We start from the raw sequence: 15,079 nt of genomic DNA on the forward strand, positions 1-15,079 counted from the left end.
CCTCCATGTTTGTTAGGCTCAGGATGAGCTGAAAGCTCTAAACCCGTGAGGTGCAAATTATCTATTCTTTGCATCCTCCTCCCTCCCATCAGGTGTCTGAATAGGCTGTAAGGAGAGTAAACATACTGTTTCTATCTGGTGTTGTTTTTTGTTTTGTTTTTTTCTTGCCCCTTTTCTAATTACCTGTTTTCCCAAGGGGTAGTTGGGCAGCTGAAGGTCTTTCTGTCTGTACTTTCACACCAAACACTTCCTCCATATTATTGTCCTGAACAGCCTGGAGAACTGATCAGCTGTGCACTGAGATACTCTGCATCACTCATCTGTCAGTGCAGCAGGTCAGCATCACTCCTCTGCTAATTTGGAGGGGGAAAACTATGGAAGTGAAGCAATGTTCAGGGACTTAAAATGGTCTGATTGACAGCATTCTCAAGTTTGGTTATTTACTCCTAGAGGTCATCTGGAGCTTAAGAGTAATTCAGAGGGAATGCCTCCGAGTCAGGTACCTGTCCAAAGGAGGAAGTGGCTTGTGTGAGTCCTACCGTGAGGTTGCTAGCCAGCACTGCCTGTTGGAAGTGATAGTGATGAGGAGAAGACAGTGCAAAAATTCTGACAGCCATGGAGTAACTGAAGAGTGAGGAGGATGGAGTGGCTGATATGTCTGTAAAACCCAGAGGAACAATATATTTTTAGGATGCAATTTTCTGAATGGAAGAGGGAAGGAAAGACTGAATCTCCTTGGGCAAATTAAAGAAGCTTCATCTGCCCCATTTTGCAGGAGTGTGCAGGGAGATGGTATCCTTCTTTTATTCAGAGGCAGGTTGTAGCTGGTTTAATTGTTTTCACGGTCAGAGGTTTGTGTTTTCCTGGCAGCTCGCCCCAACTTATGATGAATGCTGCAGTAATGCTGCGTTTTCCTTGTGCTCCCTGTAGAACTGGATAGGGAGGTGCAAGGGAGGGGGCGGGGGGGTCTGTTCTGCTCAGAGCTGCAGTGTATAGTTGGGGTCCAGGAAAGTGGTGAGGTGAACTTTATTGTGCCTTGTTTGTTTACTCTGAGCTGGTCTTGGTGTGAGGCACTTCTCTGTGCCCATAGAAACCGTTGTCTTTATTGACAGAAGCCCCAGAGGTAGGTCCTCATGTGACAGCAGCTCCTGGGATCTGCCAGGTCTGTAGCTTGCCCTGGTGCCTTCTTGAGCAATGAGATCCCATCTTGGATAATAACCCTTTCAGGGCATGTTCAAAAAAGCACCTGCATGACTCTAAGCTTGCAGGCATTTTTTTATTTGTCAGCAATTGTCTTAGCTTGCAAAGGTGGAAGTGGTTTTTTCTGCTTTTCCCTAGCCTGTTCGTACAGGGTTGAATGAATCAATGATCTGATTTGTCACTTGTATTTCCTTTTCCTTTTTTTGCTCTGTCCCCAGTAGCCCCAAATCAAAGCAGGAGGTGATGGTCCGTCCCCCTACAGTGATGTCCCCGTCTGGCAACCCCCAGCTGGATTCCAAATTTTCCAACCAGGGCAAACAAGGGGGCTCCACTAGCCAATCTCAGCCCTCTCCCTGTGACCCCAAAAGTGGAGGTCACCCTCCCAAAGTGCTCCCTGGCCCAGGTGGGAGCATGGGGCTGAAGAATGGGGCTGGAAATGGTGCCAAGGGGAAGGGGAAGAGAGAGAGGAGCATTTCAGCAGACTCCTTTGAACAGAGGGAAGCTGGGACTCCTAATGACGACCCTGAAATCAAAGGTACGTTTGTTAGGATTCGTGTGCAAGTGCAGACAATTAGTCTGAACCCTCTGTGAGATGTAGGATTATGCGAGTGTTATTGAAATATTTATTTGGTTGAGGTTCTGTAAGTTATAGGCAATGAAGACTAAAGGTCTGGAGAGCAACTGAGGAGGAGAAGTTGTCGTATTGGCATTGGTACATGTCCTGTTCATGCTCAGTTACAGTGCAGACCTGACTCTGGTGGGAAAGTTCCTTTGGAACTGGGAAAGTTCTTTGTAACTCTGAACCTCCCCCAGAGGATTTGAAAGTACAAATGCAACCTGTTGGTTTCCTTCTGGCCTTTGGCCTTTAAGGAACTCCTCTTGTAACTGGAGTTTTGAACAATATGCAAGCCTGTTTTCTCAACACAGGTAACATAACCTGTGGCACCCTGACCGGTAACACAAGCCAGAGAGTTGGGATTTCTGTGTTCTGTTCCTGGCTCCAACATTGCCTCTGTGAGGCAATGCAAAACCAGACTAGATGAGTAGTTTTCCATCTTTCCTTTCTTGTCGATTTGCTAGACCATCTGGCTAAGGTGGCTGAAGGAAAAAAAAAAATAGAGTTTTGCACAGAGTGTTCTCCTTGTTTGCAGACATATTTATATTTGTTTACGTTAGTGTATCATTTTCCTGCTATTCTGTGTGGCCGTTAGAGAATTCAGAGAGCTCAGTTCTGGGAACTGCCACTTGCCTTGAAAGGGACAAGATGAACTTTCTCCCTGTGCTGCTCGAAGGACAGTGTGGCATTAGAGGGAAGATGCGTGGTGTAACAGAAGAATTGCCTTTGGTGGTGCTTGAGGGAGAAGCGGGAAATTTCAGAGGAGGACGAGCTCTGATTGGTTTCCAGAAATGTTTTCCAAATTGCTTCCAATATAGTGATTCGCATCTTTTCCTCTTTCTCCCCTTCCAGACTGCAATTCTGCTGATCATGTGAAGTCCCAAGATTCTCAGCACACACCACACTCCATGACTCCTTCAAATGCTTCAGCCCCAAGGTCTTCCACACCTTCCCATGGCCTGACTGCTGCTTTGGAGCCTGGAAGTGGGCAGAAAACTCCATCCAAAGTGGTTTATGTCTTTTCTACTGAGATGGCCAACAAGTAAGTAGGCAGCTGCTTGAATGTCTTCAGGGAGCAGGGCTTATATTTGTGCTCCCTTTTTACAGATTCTGAAGTGCGCTCCCTCCATCAATTAGAGCAAAAAGTCATTGCTTGTTTTGGTGATGCTGAAGGGGAGAATGTCACTATCTCTTGCCTTCTGAGAAGCGATTATTTATTCTTCCAAGGTGTTTTGGGTTTTTTTGGCAAGTGCTGGTAGATACTGTTTTGCAATCCATGCAGTGGGTAGCAGCCAGGATGGCTTAAACTGAGACATGAACCCTGAATACTGATGAGTTTGTCGACGTAAGCAGTTCTCTTTTGCTACTCATCTAGAGTGAAATATGTGTGTCTAAGTCTTTCTCCCTTCTGCCATCTGAAGGATAGAAGGGAGGGCGGTTAAGAAAAATTGATTTGTAGCTTCAACTGGATATGTGCATCTCCCTGTCTGTCTTTGCAGGGCTGCAGAAGCTGTGCTGAAGGGACAGGTGGAAACCATCGTGTCCTTCCATATCCAGAACATCTCAAACAGCAAGGCAGAACGAAACACTCTTCCCTTGGTAGGGAATACCTGCATGTGGGTGGGAACTGGCAGATGTGCTTGTATGTGTGTGTGATTCAAAGAGATGGATGATTATTTGCACCCTGAAGAGGTTGTTGTTCTAGCCTTCTGCAAATTAATGTCTTGGATCATCCAAAGAAGAGCTTGAGTCTGACACTATTTGGGTTGTATGTTTCTGACCCGTTGCTCATGCAGAGCTAGCAAGAAGCAAGGAGTACCTGCTGTAATGCTTAAGCAAAATAGTTTTCTGCATGGTCAAGATGCTGCTCTGTAATAGCTGTGTGAAGGCTGCCCTTTCTTGCAAAGTGTGGGCTGGTGGGGTTGAGACAGGATGTTTTGTTTGCACTGCTGCTTACGTAGCATGGCTGTAAGAAGAGTGAGTGACAGCATGTGGCTTTCTCTTGCAGAACCCCCAGATCACTGCACTTCGGACTGAACCCAAGCCCCTGCTGCAGCCCCAGCCCCCTGCTGCCCAGGACCAGAACCCTCCCCAGAACGCCAAAATGCAGCCGACTCCACCCATGTCAGCGCCAGTATCCAAATCCACTGCCCCCCCGTGTCCCATAGATCAGGACAGTCCCAGCGTGGAAAGCAAAGTCATGTCTGTGGGCAGCCCTGCCAACTCTACCCCGTTGCAGACAGAAGGATTTGGGCAGAGTTCGACCCCAAATAATCGAGCAGTTAGCCCCATTTCCCAAGGTAGCAATAGCTCTGCTGCAGACCCCAAAGGTCCTCCCCAGCCGGTGTCTGGTGGGGACCCATCCAGTTTGGGCGAGAATCCAGACGGACTGTCACAGGAGCAGCTGGAGCATCGAGAGCGCTCGTTGCAGACCCTGAGAGACATACAGCGCATGCTCTTCCCTGATGAGAAGGAGTTTACAGGAGGGCAAAGTGGGGGGCCACCCCCAAATGCTGGGGTGCTGGATGGTCCCCAAAAGAAACCCGAAGGGCCGATACAGGCCATGATGGCTCAATCCCAAAGTTTAGGCAAAGGGTCAGGGTCTCGGACAGATGGAGGGGCTCCGTTTGGCCCTCAAGGGCACAGGGACATGCCCTTTTCCCCAGATGAAATGGGGCCACCACCAATGAACTCCCAGTCAGGACCCATAGGCCCAGACCACCTGGACCACATGACTCCTGAACAGGTGGCCTGGCTGAAGCTGCAGCAGGAGTTTTATGAGGAGAAGAGAAGGAAGCAAGAGCAGGTGGTTGTGCAGCAGTGTTCCCTGCAGGACATGATGGTCCATCAGCATGGGCCTCGTGGGGTGGTCCGAGGTCCTCCCCCTCCCTACCAGATTACCCCTGGGGAGGGCTGGGGACCTGGGGGTCCAGAGCCCTACCCTGAAGGCATGAACATGTCACACTCTCTGCCCCCCAGGGGCATGGCCCCTCATCCCAACATGCCTGGGAGCCAGATGCGTCTGCCTGGTTTCGCAGGAATGATGAACCCTGACATGGAGGGCCCTGGTGTCCCGAATCCCACCTCCCGGCCTGGGATTTCGGGAGTTAGCTGGCCAGATGACGTGCCAAAAATCCCAGATGGCCGAAACTTCCCTCCTGGCCAGGGCGTCTTCAGCGGCCCTGGCCGAGGGGAGCGGTTTCCCAATCCGCAGGGTCTGCCTGAAGAGCTCTATCAGCAGCAGCTGGCTGAGAAGCAGATGGGCCTCCCTCCCGGTCTGAACATGGAAGGCATCAGGCCTGGCATGGAGATAAACAGAATGATGCCCTCCCAGAGACACATGGAGCCTGGGAACAACCCTATCTTCCCTCGCATGCCAGTGGAAGGGCCAATGAGCCCCTCCAGGGGAGACTTCCCAAAAGGAATACCCCCACAGATGGGCTCTAGCAGGGAGCTGGAGTTTGGGATGGGTCCCGGCAGCATGAAGGGGGACATGGGCATGAATGTCAGTATGGGCTCCAACCCACCCTTGGTCCCTCAGAAGCTGAGGGAGGCGGGAGTTGGGCCTGAAGAGATGATGAAACTGCGCCCCGGTGTCTCGGAGATGCTCTCCTCTCAACAGAAAATGGTGCCGCTGCCATTTGGGGAGCACCCGCAGCAGGAGTATGGCATGGGTCCCAGGCCTTTCCTTCCCATGTCTCAGGGCCCAGGAGTTGGTCTCCGGAATCTCAGAGAACAGATTGGGCCTGACCAAAGGACTAACAACCGGCTCAGCCACATGCCGCCACTACCTCTCAATGCCACCAGTAACCCTAATAGCCTCAACACTGCTCCTCCCGCGCAGCGCAGCCTCGGCCGCAAGCCCTTGGATATCTCCGCGCCTGGTCAGGTGCATTCGCCAGGAATCAATCCTCTGAAGTCCCCCACGATGCGCCAGGTCCAGTCTCCCATGATGGGATCTCCCTCGGGGAACCTCAAGTCCCCTCAGACACCCTCCCAGCTGGCGGGAATGCTTGCAGGCCCCACTGCCGCAGCTGCCGCTGCCTCCATTAAGTCTCCCCCCGTCTTGGGGTCTGCTGCTGCTTCTCCTGTCCACCTCAAGTCTCCGTCTCTCCCTGCACCTTCTCCTGGATGGACTTCATCTCCAAAGCCTCCTTTACAGAGCCCTGGGATTCCCCCAAACCACAAGGCATCTCTGACTATGTCTTCTCCAGCCATGCTGGGGAATGTGGAGTCGGGTGAGTGCTGCCTTTGCTAGCCAGATTTAGCTCTTCTGTCCATGTCAGGTTAACCCGAGGTGTGTAGCATGGTGGGGAGGAGGCTTCTTGCAGGGTGGTGGAAGCTAGACAATGCTTTGCCCGTTTGAGGGAGGCTGTGCCTGAGGGTCTGCTGAGTGGCTCTGTGAGTGGACTGCAAGTGCTTTTCCTCCTGCTGCATTTGTGGGTTTGCACTGTGCCTTCTGTGTGTCGAGGGGAGAGCTGGTCACTTGGAGTACATGGAAGTTGAAAGGGTAGGGCTAAGAGGTGTGAAAAAATCTGGTGTGTTGGTGGGAGAAACCTCTCCTCAGAAACGTTTTTTGGCCATTCTGCCTTAGCTGCTGGAGATGGTAGCTTTGTGGAGAAGATCCTGCTGATGTTATGGAAACACTGAGATAAAAGGCTGCTACAAAGACATGCTGAGTGTAGTTGGCCAGTTGTGTATCTAGGTATGGTACAGGTACGGTTAGTGCTTTATAGGTTTACTATCACAGACTGGGATGTGTGCTAACACTTGTTCAGGCTCCAACCATTCTGGAGAGTATGTAGCATTCGGTAGCATGCCTGGAACCCTGGGGTGCAGGTGCTGGCTCTTCCCCATCTGCTCCTGAAACTTGTGTGGGCTGTCAGCAGCATGCTTCTGCCCCCCCCTGTCTGCTCCCAGACCCTCTCAGGGCTCACCCTGGAGCACTCTCCTCCCTGCTCCATCCAGGCTGCTGGCGCTGCATCCCTGGCAGCCTCCTGGGAGGTCTGCTGGCCCAGTGGGCTGCAGCAGCAGCAGGCTGCCTGCCTTGCCCTTGAGCACAGCTTCAGGTAACCCAGCCAGGGGACTGCCTGCTGGAGCTGGAGGAGCAGCAGTGGCGTGGATGGTAACCCATTGCATCTGCTGGGAGGGTAACCTGGATGTTACCATCCTTCACAGCTGATGAGGCCATGCTGCTACAAGTCAGAAATGAATGCTCTAGTCTGTACCTAACATTGCACTTAACAGATGCTTTTACATATAGCTCTTACAAAGCGTAAATGTTTTCGTATTGTAGGATTTTTATTTTCTCTGTTCTTTCCTTTTCTGGGGGTGGGGCTGAGGAACGTGCAGTGAATTATCAGTGATAGTACAACTTCTGTTTAGCATCTTTCCTTAAATGTGGTCTGGGTGTCAGAATTCATTGATGAAGAACAAAGGCGATTGAAGTGCAGTTAAGTTGTTTCTAGTATTGAGAGAGCAAAGGATGATGTTAAGCTATTAGGGGCAGAGAATGCTTCTTTAACTGGAATGAGCATTAAATGTGTATATAAAACCTGAAGTGAAACATAAACAAAGGAGTTTTACTTGTAGCTGTTGATGCTGCTTGTCAGAAATCTGCTTGCATGTCTTAGCATAATACCTGCTACAGCTTTCATTGTGCAGCCTGTGTCTTTTGTGCTTGTTTGATGCCTCCTAAAGAAAAAGGAAAAGGAGTTATACTTGACATTTGGTGGGCACAGGAATAATTAGTTGACTATAGATTTTGATTTTCATTACTAGACCTGGTATCTAAGTCTGTCTTCAGTGTGTAAGAGTTGAATAGTAGGATTTTCAGACTTACCTGATAATTCTACATGTGGATTTGTAAAGACTTAAAATAGTTCCAGTAGAAGTGCAGAATCCAAGATAACAAATGTCAACTGTCTTGACCAATAGGCTTATTTTTATGGACACCTTTTACAGGCGTTGACTGCATTAGTCAGATGGTCTCTTCCAGCTAAAGGGTTTTGTACTTCCTATTTTTTTCAGATTTCTAGGAGAAAAGGGTGTGATTTAAGGAAAAAAAAATGTAAGAAAGAAAAAATAAAAGTATTTTTCTTTGTCTCTTTTTCTTTTTTTCCTAAGGTGGCCCCCCTCCTTCCACAGTCAGCCAGTCTGCTCCTGTGACTCTCCCTGGAAATCTTCCCTCTAGCAGTCCATATACAATGCCTCCAGAGCCGACACTCTCCCAGAATCCCCTCTCCATTATGATGTCCAGGATGTCCAAATTTGCCATGCCCAGCTCTACACCACTCTATCATGATGCCATCAAAACTGTGGCCAGCTCAGATGATGACTCCCCTCCAGCACGCTCCCCAAACTTGCCACCTATGAACAGTGTACCAGGTAAGAAACTCAAAGGAACATAAGCCCTAGCTATCAGGCAATAGGCTCAGGATGATTTTTATGGAAGCTTCATCAAATGAAGATGCTGAGAGGCATTAAATCTTAAAGAATATATATCAATGGCTTGTTTTTGAGGAAGGCAGTTGCAATTCTCTGAAATGGGGAGATGGAAATTTTCTTTGCAGCCAGCCAATTTTTTCTGTCCTGAAAGTGTCTAATCTGGAAAACTCTTATGTATGGGAGAGATTTCCACTCAAGCAGACTGGAATTACTTGTGTGAGTGAAAGCTGAATAAGGGAATAAGGGTCAGACCGACAATGTGTTAACCAGAGGAAACAAGGCAGTGTCATAGAAGCTTCACAGGTTTGGGTTTTTTTTTTGACACTGAATCATCTGGTCTTTTCCTGGGTTTTGTGGATTGCCTTTGTTGCAGAAGAGTATTAGAGCACTTTCTCAAAACACACATCTTTTCATACAGGGAATTGGGTAATGGCAGGTGACCCCAGCCAGGATTGAGGGAAACTGTGCAGGCCCCTACCTGAGAGATTTAAAGGAAAAGTAAAATAAAACATTGTCCTTTTCGGCTGTTTTGTGAGTGAGCATGTTTGTATAAGAAATCCAATCCTGCTGATAACGTAATGTTTGTGGGTACATATTTAATACAAAAGTTGTCTATAGCCCCTCCATCCAATCGAATTAACATAGATGAAAGAGAGGATGAGTGGATGTTTGATGAGAGCAGCAACTGGTAATGAATTCTTGATGAGTTTACCTGTAGCTTTGCTGTCTGATTCATGCAGTAATGATCAGAGTGGCTGAATATACCTGGGGAAGCAGGCTAACTGCGTAAGTTGATGATGATAGCTCATTAACCTCATTGATTGCCACCTCCTTAGTCTTACAAGGGCATCCTGATTCATCAGTTCTTGAGTTTTGAAAGGACATTCAGTCAGCTCCCAATGGACAAGTATCTATATGCTGATAATCTGCCACAGACATACATGTTTATTACTGCCTGTGCCACCTAAACTGCCAGGGAAGTAGTAATGGTATGGGTGAAATTGAGGTTCTCCTTGCAGAGAAGGCTTTAGGTGCTTTTTGATTGGGCAGTGACAAGCCTAGGGAGTCTGCTGTGCAGGTGGCATCCGTTTTCTGCTCAAGTAACATTTTCCAGAGCCACTACTGATGCTTTTTACTAGCACAGATTTTGTGTGTGTGCGCGCAGTTAAGGTAACCTTGCAGGAAGCTCTCTGATAGCTTTGTTGATTGTTCTTGGCTGTTATCTAAATGTGATTTCTGATTTCTTCCCTAGGAATGGGCATTAATTCTCAGAATCCTCGAATTTCAGGTCCAAACCCAGTGGGTCCAATGCCAACCCTTAGCCCAATGGGAATGACCCAGCCTCTTTCCCATAACAACCAGATGCCCTCTCCAAATGCTATGGGACCCAATATACCTCCTCACGGGGTCCCTGTGGGACCTGGCCTGATGTCACACAATCCGATGATGGGGCACGGTTCCCAGGAGTCTCCAATGGTACCTCAAGGACGCCTGGGCTTCCCACAGGGGTTCCCTCCTGTACAGTCCCCTCCACAGCAGGTGCCATTTCCACACAACGGGCCCAGTGGTGGACAAGGCAACTTCCCGGCAGGAATGGGCTTCCACGGAGAAGGACCTCTGGGGCGTCCTACCAACCTGCCCCAAAGTTCGACAGATCCAGCACTTTGCAAGACTGGAGGCCCTGGCGGTCCAGACTCCTTCACTGTTCTTGGAAACAATATGCCTTCGGTTTTCACTGATCCAGAGCTGCAGGAGGTGATCCGTCCTGGAGCCACGGGAATACCCGAGTTTGACCTGTCCAGGATTATCCCGTCAGAGAAGCCTAGCCAGACACTACAGTATTTCCCTCGTGGGGAGGTGCCAGGCCGCAAGCAGCCGCAGGGTCCTGGGCCCGGCTTCTCCCACATGCAGGGGATGATAGGAGAGCAGACCCCAAGGATGGGACTAACGTTGCCTGGCATGGGGGGCCCGGGGCCGGTGGGAACTCCGGATATCCCGCTCGGGACAGCGCCCTCCATGCCGGGACATAACCCGATGCGGCCTCCCGCCTTCCTGCAGCAGGGCATGATGGGCCCGCACCACCGCATGATGTCACCAGCACAAACGGCGATGCCCGGCCAGCCCGCGCTCATGAGCAACCCCGTGGCTGCCGTGGGCATGATCCCGGGCAAGGACCGAGCCCCCGCGGGGCTGTACAGCCACCCGGGCCCCGTGGGGTCACCTGGGATGATGATGTCAATGCAGGGCATGATGGGACCCCAACAAAACATCATGATCCCCCCCCAGATGAGGCCCCGAGGTATGGCTGCGGATGTCGGCATGGGAGGATTTAGCCAAGGCCCTGGAAACCCAGGGAACATGATGTTTTAAGCTGCTACCATAAGACTGGATGTTCTGATCCTTGTCAAGATGAGATTCCAAGTCCTGAGGGCTTTTTTGGGAGCTTCAGGAGTACGGTTTGGCCATGCAATAGGTGAAAAGAGACCAGAGGACACTTTGGGAAATCTCGAATGTATGGAATTACCTGAAAAAAAAAAAAAAAAAATTATTCATTTTAACAGGTTGTTTTTTTTTTTAAGATTTATTTTTTAAAAATTATTTTTGTGGACTTGGGTATCCCGTGACGGCACCTGCTTTGAGAATCTGTAGCTGTATTTTGAGAATTGCCATTTGTCACAAGTTGCACCATTCTCTGTATGTTTACGTCCTTCGGACTGGCTTCTCCCAGGACTCTCGGTTATTTTTGGGGTTTTTTGTGTACTGTACTATATTGTAAAAGGGATTTTAGCAGAGACTTTAGTCTTTGGGGTGAGAGGAGAATGGGATTCTAGGCTGTTTACTTTAGGTGGAGAATCCATCTTCAGAACTTCGGACTATTTTCCTTCAACTCCAATGTATAGAAAAACCAAACTACGACCTCAGAGCAGAGTATTAATGAAAAGCACAAAAAGGAACTTAAGTTCAGTGAGGGGAATCTTTTAAAAGAAATAAATAATAAGTTAAGGACATATTTTTCAAATTATGGCGTGCTGTCCAGCACCTTCTGTCTCTCCCTCCCACTCTTTATTAAATAGGCTTCTCTCTCTCTCCGTCCCCCTTCTGTCTCCTCCTATGGCAGCTGCAATACATTGTGTTATTTTGAGGAGTAAATCTAGGAGAGCCTCTCCTCGCGTGGGGACTCTTCCCACTTTTAGGAATGGGCTGGACTTGGACACTGTTACATCCTACAGTAGTCTCTCTCACTGTTTCCTGTTCTCCTTTTCTTAGAAACCCCAAGTGATTTTATTAATGTGGGAGTGGAACAGACACTAAAAGTTATCCAGGATTTTTTTTGTGGTTATTTTTTTCCTCCCCAGCGTAAAACGTTCTGTGTAACCTCCATTAAATTTGGTACAAAACCACTCGCCAGGGCTGTGGTGTCAGAAAAATAAAATATATTGTTTCTTACAAAAATGAACTGTCTTCTTTATCCAGTCCAGTTGTTTCCATGTACATCAGACAGCTGGCCAGATGTCTGTTTGCTCTTCCTTATAATCACAGCCAGTGCAGAGGCCAGGTGGGGTAAGCTTTGGCAGCTCCTGAAAGTCTGATCTGTAGACAGCTGCATGCTCCTTGCAAGGCACTTCTGGTTGCTTAATCCTGAACTGAGTTTGTGTTTCCTCAGAGTGAGGTCTTATTTTGGAATGCCCCAGGGACGGTAGTTAGTCTTTCTTCCTCAGTTTGTTGAGGGTAAAGTAATTGATGAAACTTGTCTCTGTCACTTCCTCCTGGTGAGTGTTTGCAGCATTATAAGGTACGTGGTTTTGAGCTTTCTCTAAGCAGTGGTGTCTGCTGCCCAAGCACTGGAGCCACATGCTGTGCGTGGCACTGGGTTTTGTGTCCCCCTGGGGGTTTTGGATTGGATAGGGTCTCTGACTGCCATTGCTCAGAGGCTGAGATAGCAGGAACGGATGAACTTAAATAACAAAGGTGAGAGAGAAATCATCAGTGAGCAGATTTTTGTCAAGACAACCCTGCTGGGTAAATTGTTGCTTTGCAGCAGTTCTCATCGATTGCTTCCTAATCCCCTGTCTTTTCAAACGTGCCTTTTGAAAGAGTTTCAGCAAGAAGGTTTTATGGTTTTGTCCACAAGGAGTGAAAGACTGGATGCTGAAACATGGATCTGGAATTGAGCCCCACTTCTGGAGAAGACCAGGAGGAGCCAGGTGTGAATCTGTAGGACAGAGTGTGGGCTCTGTGGCTGTCTGCTCTCTGGTCCCCCAGCATTGTGTATGGAGTGCGTAATCTCTGTTGTTCCAGTTACTGTTACTAGAAACGATTTCAATTAGTAGCTTCCTCAAAGGGCTGGCCACTAGTGTGAAACTTAATGTTGAGAATTAGTATCTTTAATATGCTTGTACATGAGAATTTTTTATGTAACTGATCTTTAACAGGTGGGAGAAGAATTGCTGTCTGCAGCCAGCTTACCAAAGTTTTGTTGCTAGTGTTACAAAATGAGTGAAGCCAATGCATCATGGGAGGCACGTAAGCCTCGGAGCCTTCTGTTGTCTGCTTCCAAATTCACCTTTGTGCTGTCATGCAAATTTGCAATGATTTTGGGCGAGAATTACTCTTTTGACAAAGTGTAGGATGTATGTTGTGGTGCTTCCCTCTAAGAAGACAAGCAGCGTGCCTGAAGCACGGGCTTGTCAAGATTTTAGAAGGAGCTGACAATGACACAGTAAGTGCTATTTCTGTAGAGTGGTGTTACCTCTTAAAATGGTTACACAGCTCCCTTTTGAGGACCTTGCATGGGAATTGTCACAGTGCAGCCTTTTTAAGTGTTGCCATTTCTGCCGAGACTCCTGACTGTTTTTACCATGTTGAACAAAGCAAACTTCTTGATCGACATAGAAATAACCTGGAGGGTTTGTTCGGGTTTTTCGAAGTCTTTCTCTGTACCTTCTGAGCTTGTTGAAGTATTTTGACTAGCAAAGGATTTGGGATGACTGCAACTTGTTCCAGAAAAATTAGAATAGGGGAGCTTACTGTTTCAAAGCCATTTGATAGTGAAATAATACATTTAAAAGATGCTGGGTAATTAAAGTCGATCTAACTTAAGAAGCTGGTATTTGGCATCTTAATGAGATTTTTCCTACAGAAAATGCAGATGATGTGGATTCTCCTGAGTCCACATGGGCGCACTTCACCTCACTACCCTTGCCTGGTTTGTACCAGCTGATGGACAAGAGAGGTTAATGCCTTGGCTGGCTCTGGTTGGCAAAATGACTTGGTAGATTTAGACTGCGCTTCTCTGCTGTGCTCCAGTTCTACTTCTCCCCTTTTTGCTTTGCAAATGAAAAAGCTTTCTAGCTGCCAGCTTTGCAAATTCACCTTGGGATCTGTAAGGCTCTGTTCTCTCCTGCTTATTTATAATCAGTAGTAACTGTGACTCAGCTCTGGTAGTCATGGTGCAGTTGAAGGTGGAAAGTGGGGTTTGCCATTTTTAGTTTTCTTCCCCTCCCCCTCCTCTTTTTTTTTTTTTTTTTTAAACTTTCAAATCATCCTCCTCCACCTTTGTTTGAAAGAATGAAATAGACTTTATTCATACATGCTTGGCTGCTCTTCCTCGCTAGTAACATGGGAGGAAACAGTCTGCTGTTCAAATTATCTCATCCCAGATGGCTGCGCAGCCGGAGTGTGGAGAGACTTAAAAGGTAAACCCAGCAGATGGTGAACTTCTGCAACGCAGAGTAATGCGCCTGCTAAATCAAAAGTTTAAAATATTTGAAATCTGTTTGTTTTAAAGTAGTAGACTGTTGCAGACAGGTCATCTGTGAAGTACACTGGCAGTATTAAGCACCATCCAAATACACTCAAGCCTGGTACCTGTATCATGGGCTATTTAATCTACCAAAGAACACGACAAGCGAGTAGCCAGCCTTACAAGTTTATTCTGGACCTCTTTGTGGTATCTAATGGGTAGCGTTTCAGAAGACAGACCAGTATGTGGAGAATTAATTACATCAGTTTTGGTTGGGATTTGAATGCAGGTGGTGCTTCTGCTATAATACATGTATACTGACTTGAAGTAGATGTGAGTGCTTGGCCTTTCCTGAAGGGTGTGAATCCTGAACACACTTCTTAATCTGCTGGAATGCAGCATTTGTTGTGCCAAAATGTTGAAGCTATTACAAATATGGTATACACAGGGCTTAATTTTGTGGTGCTTGGTATCCTGAGGGTCTGCTGTGCTGCTTTTCATTCTGGTGGCAGAAAAGGCTACATTTAATTTTTTTTATGGTGCTTTTCTGCAGTCACAATGGTGAATGCCTTCTTCATGCAGCCTTGGCAGGCTGTTGGCCAAAATCTGTTCCCTGTTTTGATACTTCACAAGGGGAAATTATTCATGTTTGAGGTAGGCTTGTATTTAGTAGAGCGTGCTTTCTCTATCAATTGGTAATAATTCTTAACTTAAAAAGAGGTGAGTTCTCTTCCATATGTGCTGTGTCATCTTTCTGGTGAGGTGACCTCTAATTGAAAGATTTTTCCATTTTTAGTTAGTCTGCATAGTTTCCAATTATTTCTGTTTATGCTGTTTGTTGTGATAGACATTAACACTTAGCTTTACTGTGCTCTTTCCGCTTAAGATTAAACCGCATTATCAGGAGTGTTCTTCAGGCCTTAAAAAAGCCCAGACCCAAACTGTAGTTATATTATGTTAGATGTATTGACAACACCAAGCTTACTGTCCTCTTGATCTCCTTTGACTTTCAGCGAACAAACTTTTTGTAGGTTTGTTGGTCCTCATTACGCACTCAGGTTTTAACCTTACGA

At 47.5% G+C, this 15,079-nt stretch overlaps 1 protein-coding gene across 7 annotated transcripts in view; it reads left to right on the forward strand.

Moving 5' to 3' along the window:
- Positions 1-11,716, forward strand: part of BCL9 (BCL9 transcription coactivator) — a 59,489-nt gene extending 47,773 nt beyond the window's left edge. For 6 of the 7 annotated variants that reach the window (XM_051619340.1, XM_051619348.1, XM_051619313.1 and 3 more), the window contains exons 4-9: positions 1,419-1,735; positions 2,669-2,858; positions 3,316-3,415; positions 3,825-6,054; positions 7,943-8,203; positions 9,516-11,716. In XM_051619340.1, the coding sequence (XP_051475300.1) occupies positions 1,419-1,735; positions 2,669-2,858; positions 3,316-3,415; positions 3,825-6,054; positions 7,943-8,203; positions 9,516-10,633 (4,216 nt within the window). In that variant the 3' untranslated portion in view covers positions 10,634-11,716. The remainder of the gene's footprint in view (positions 1-1,418; positions 1,736-2,668; positions 2,859-3,315; positions 3,416-3,824; positions 6,055-7,942; positions 8,204-9,515) is intronic. The other variant, XM_051619356.1, reaches the window with a different exon arrangement.
- Positions 11,717-15,079: the final 3,363 nt, after the last annotated feature.

The sequence above is a fragment of the Apus apus genome, chromosome 1 (assembly GCF_020740795.1).
Source record: "Apus apus isolate bApuApu2 chromosome 1, bApuApu2.pri.cur, whole genome shotgun sequence".
NCBI classification, from domain to species: domain Eukaryota; kingdom Metazoa; phylum Chordata; class Aves; order Apodiformes; family Apodidae; genus Apus; species Apus apus.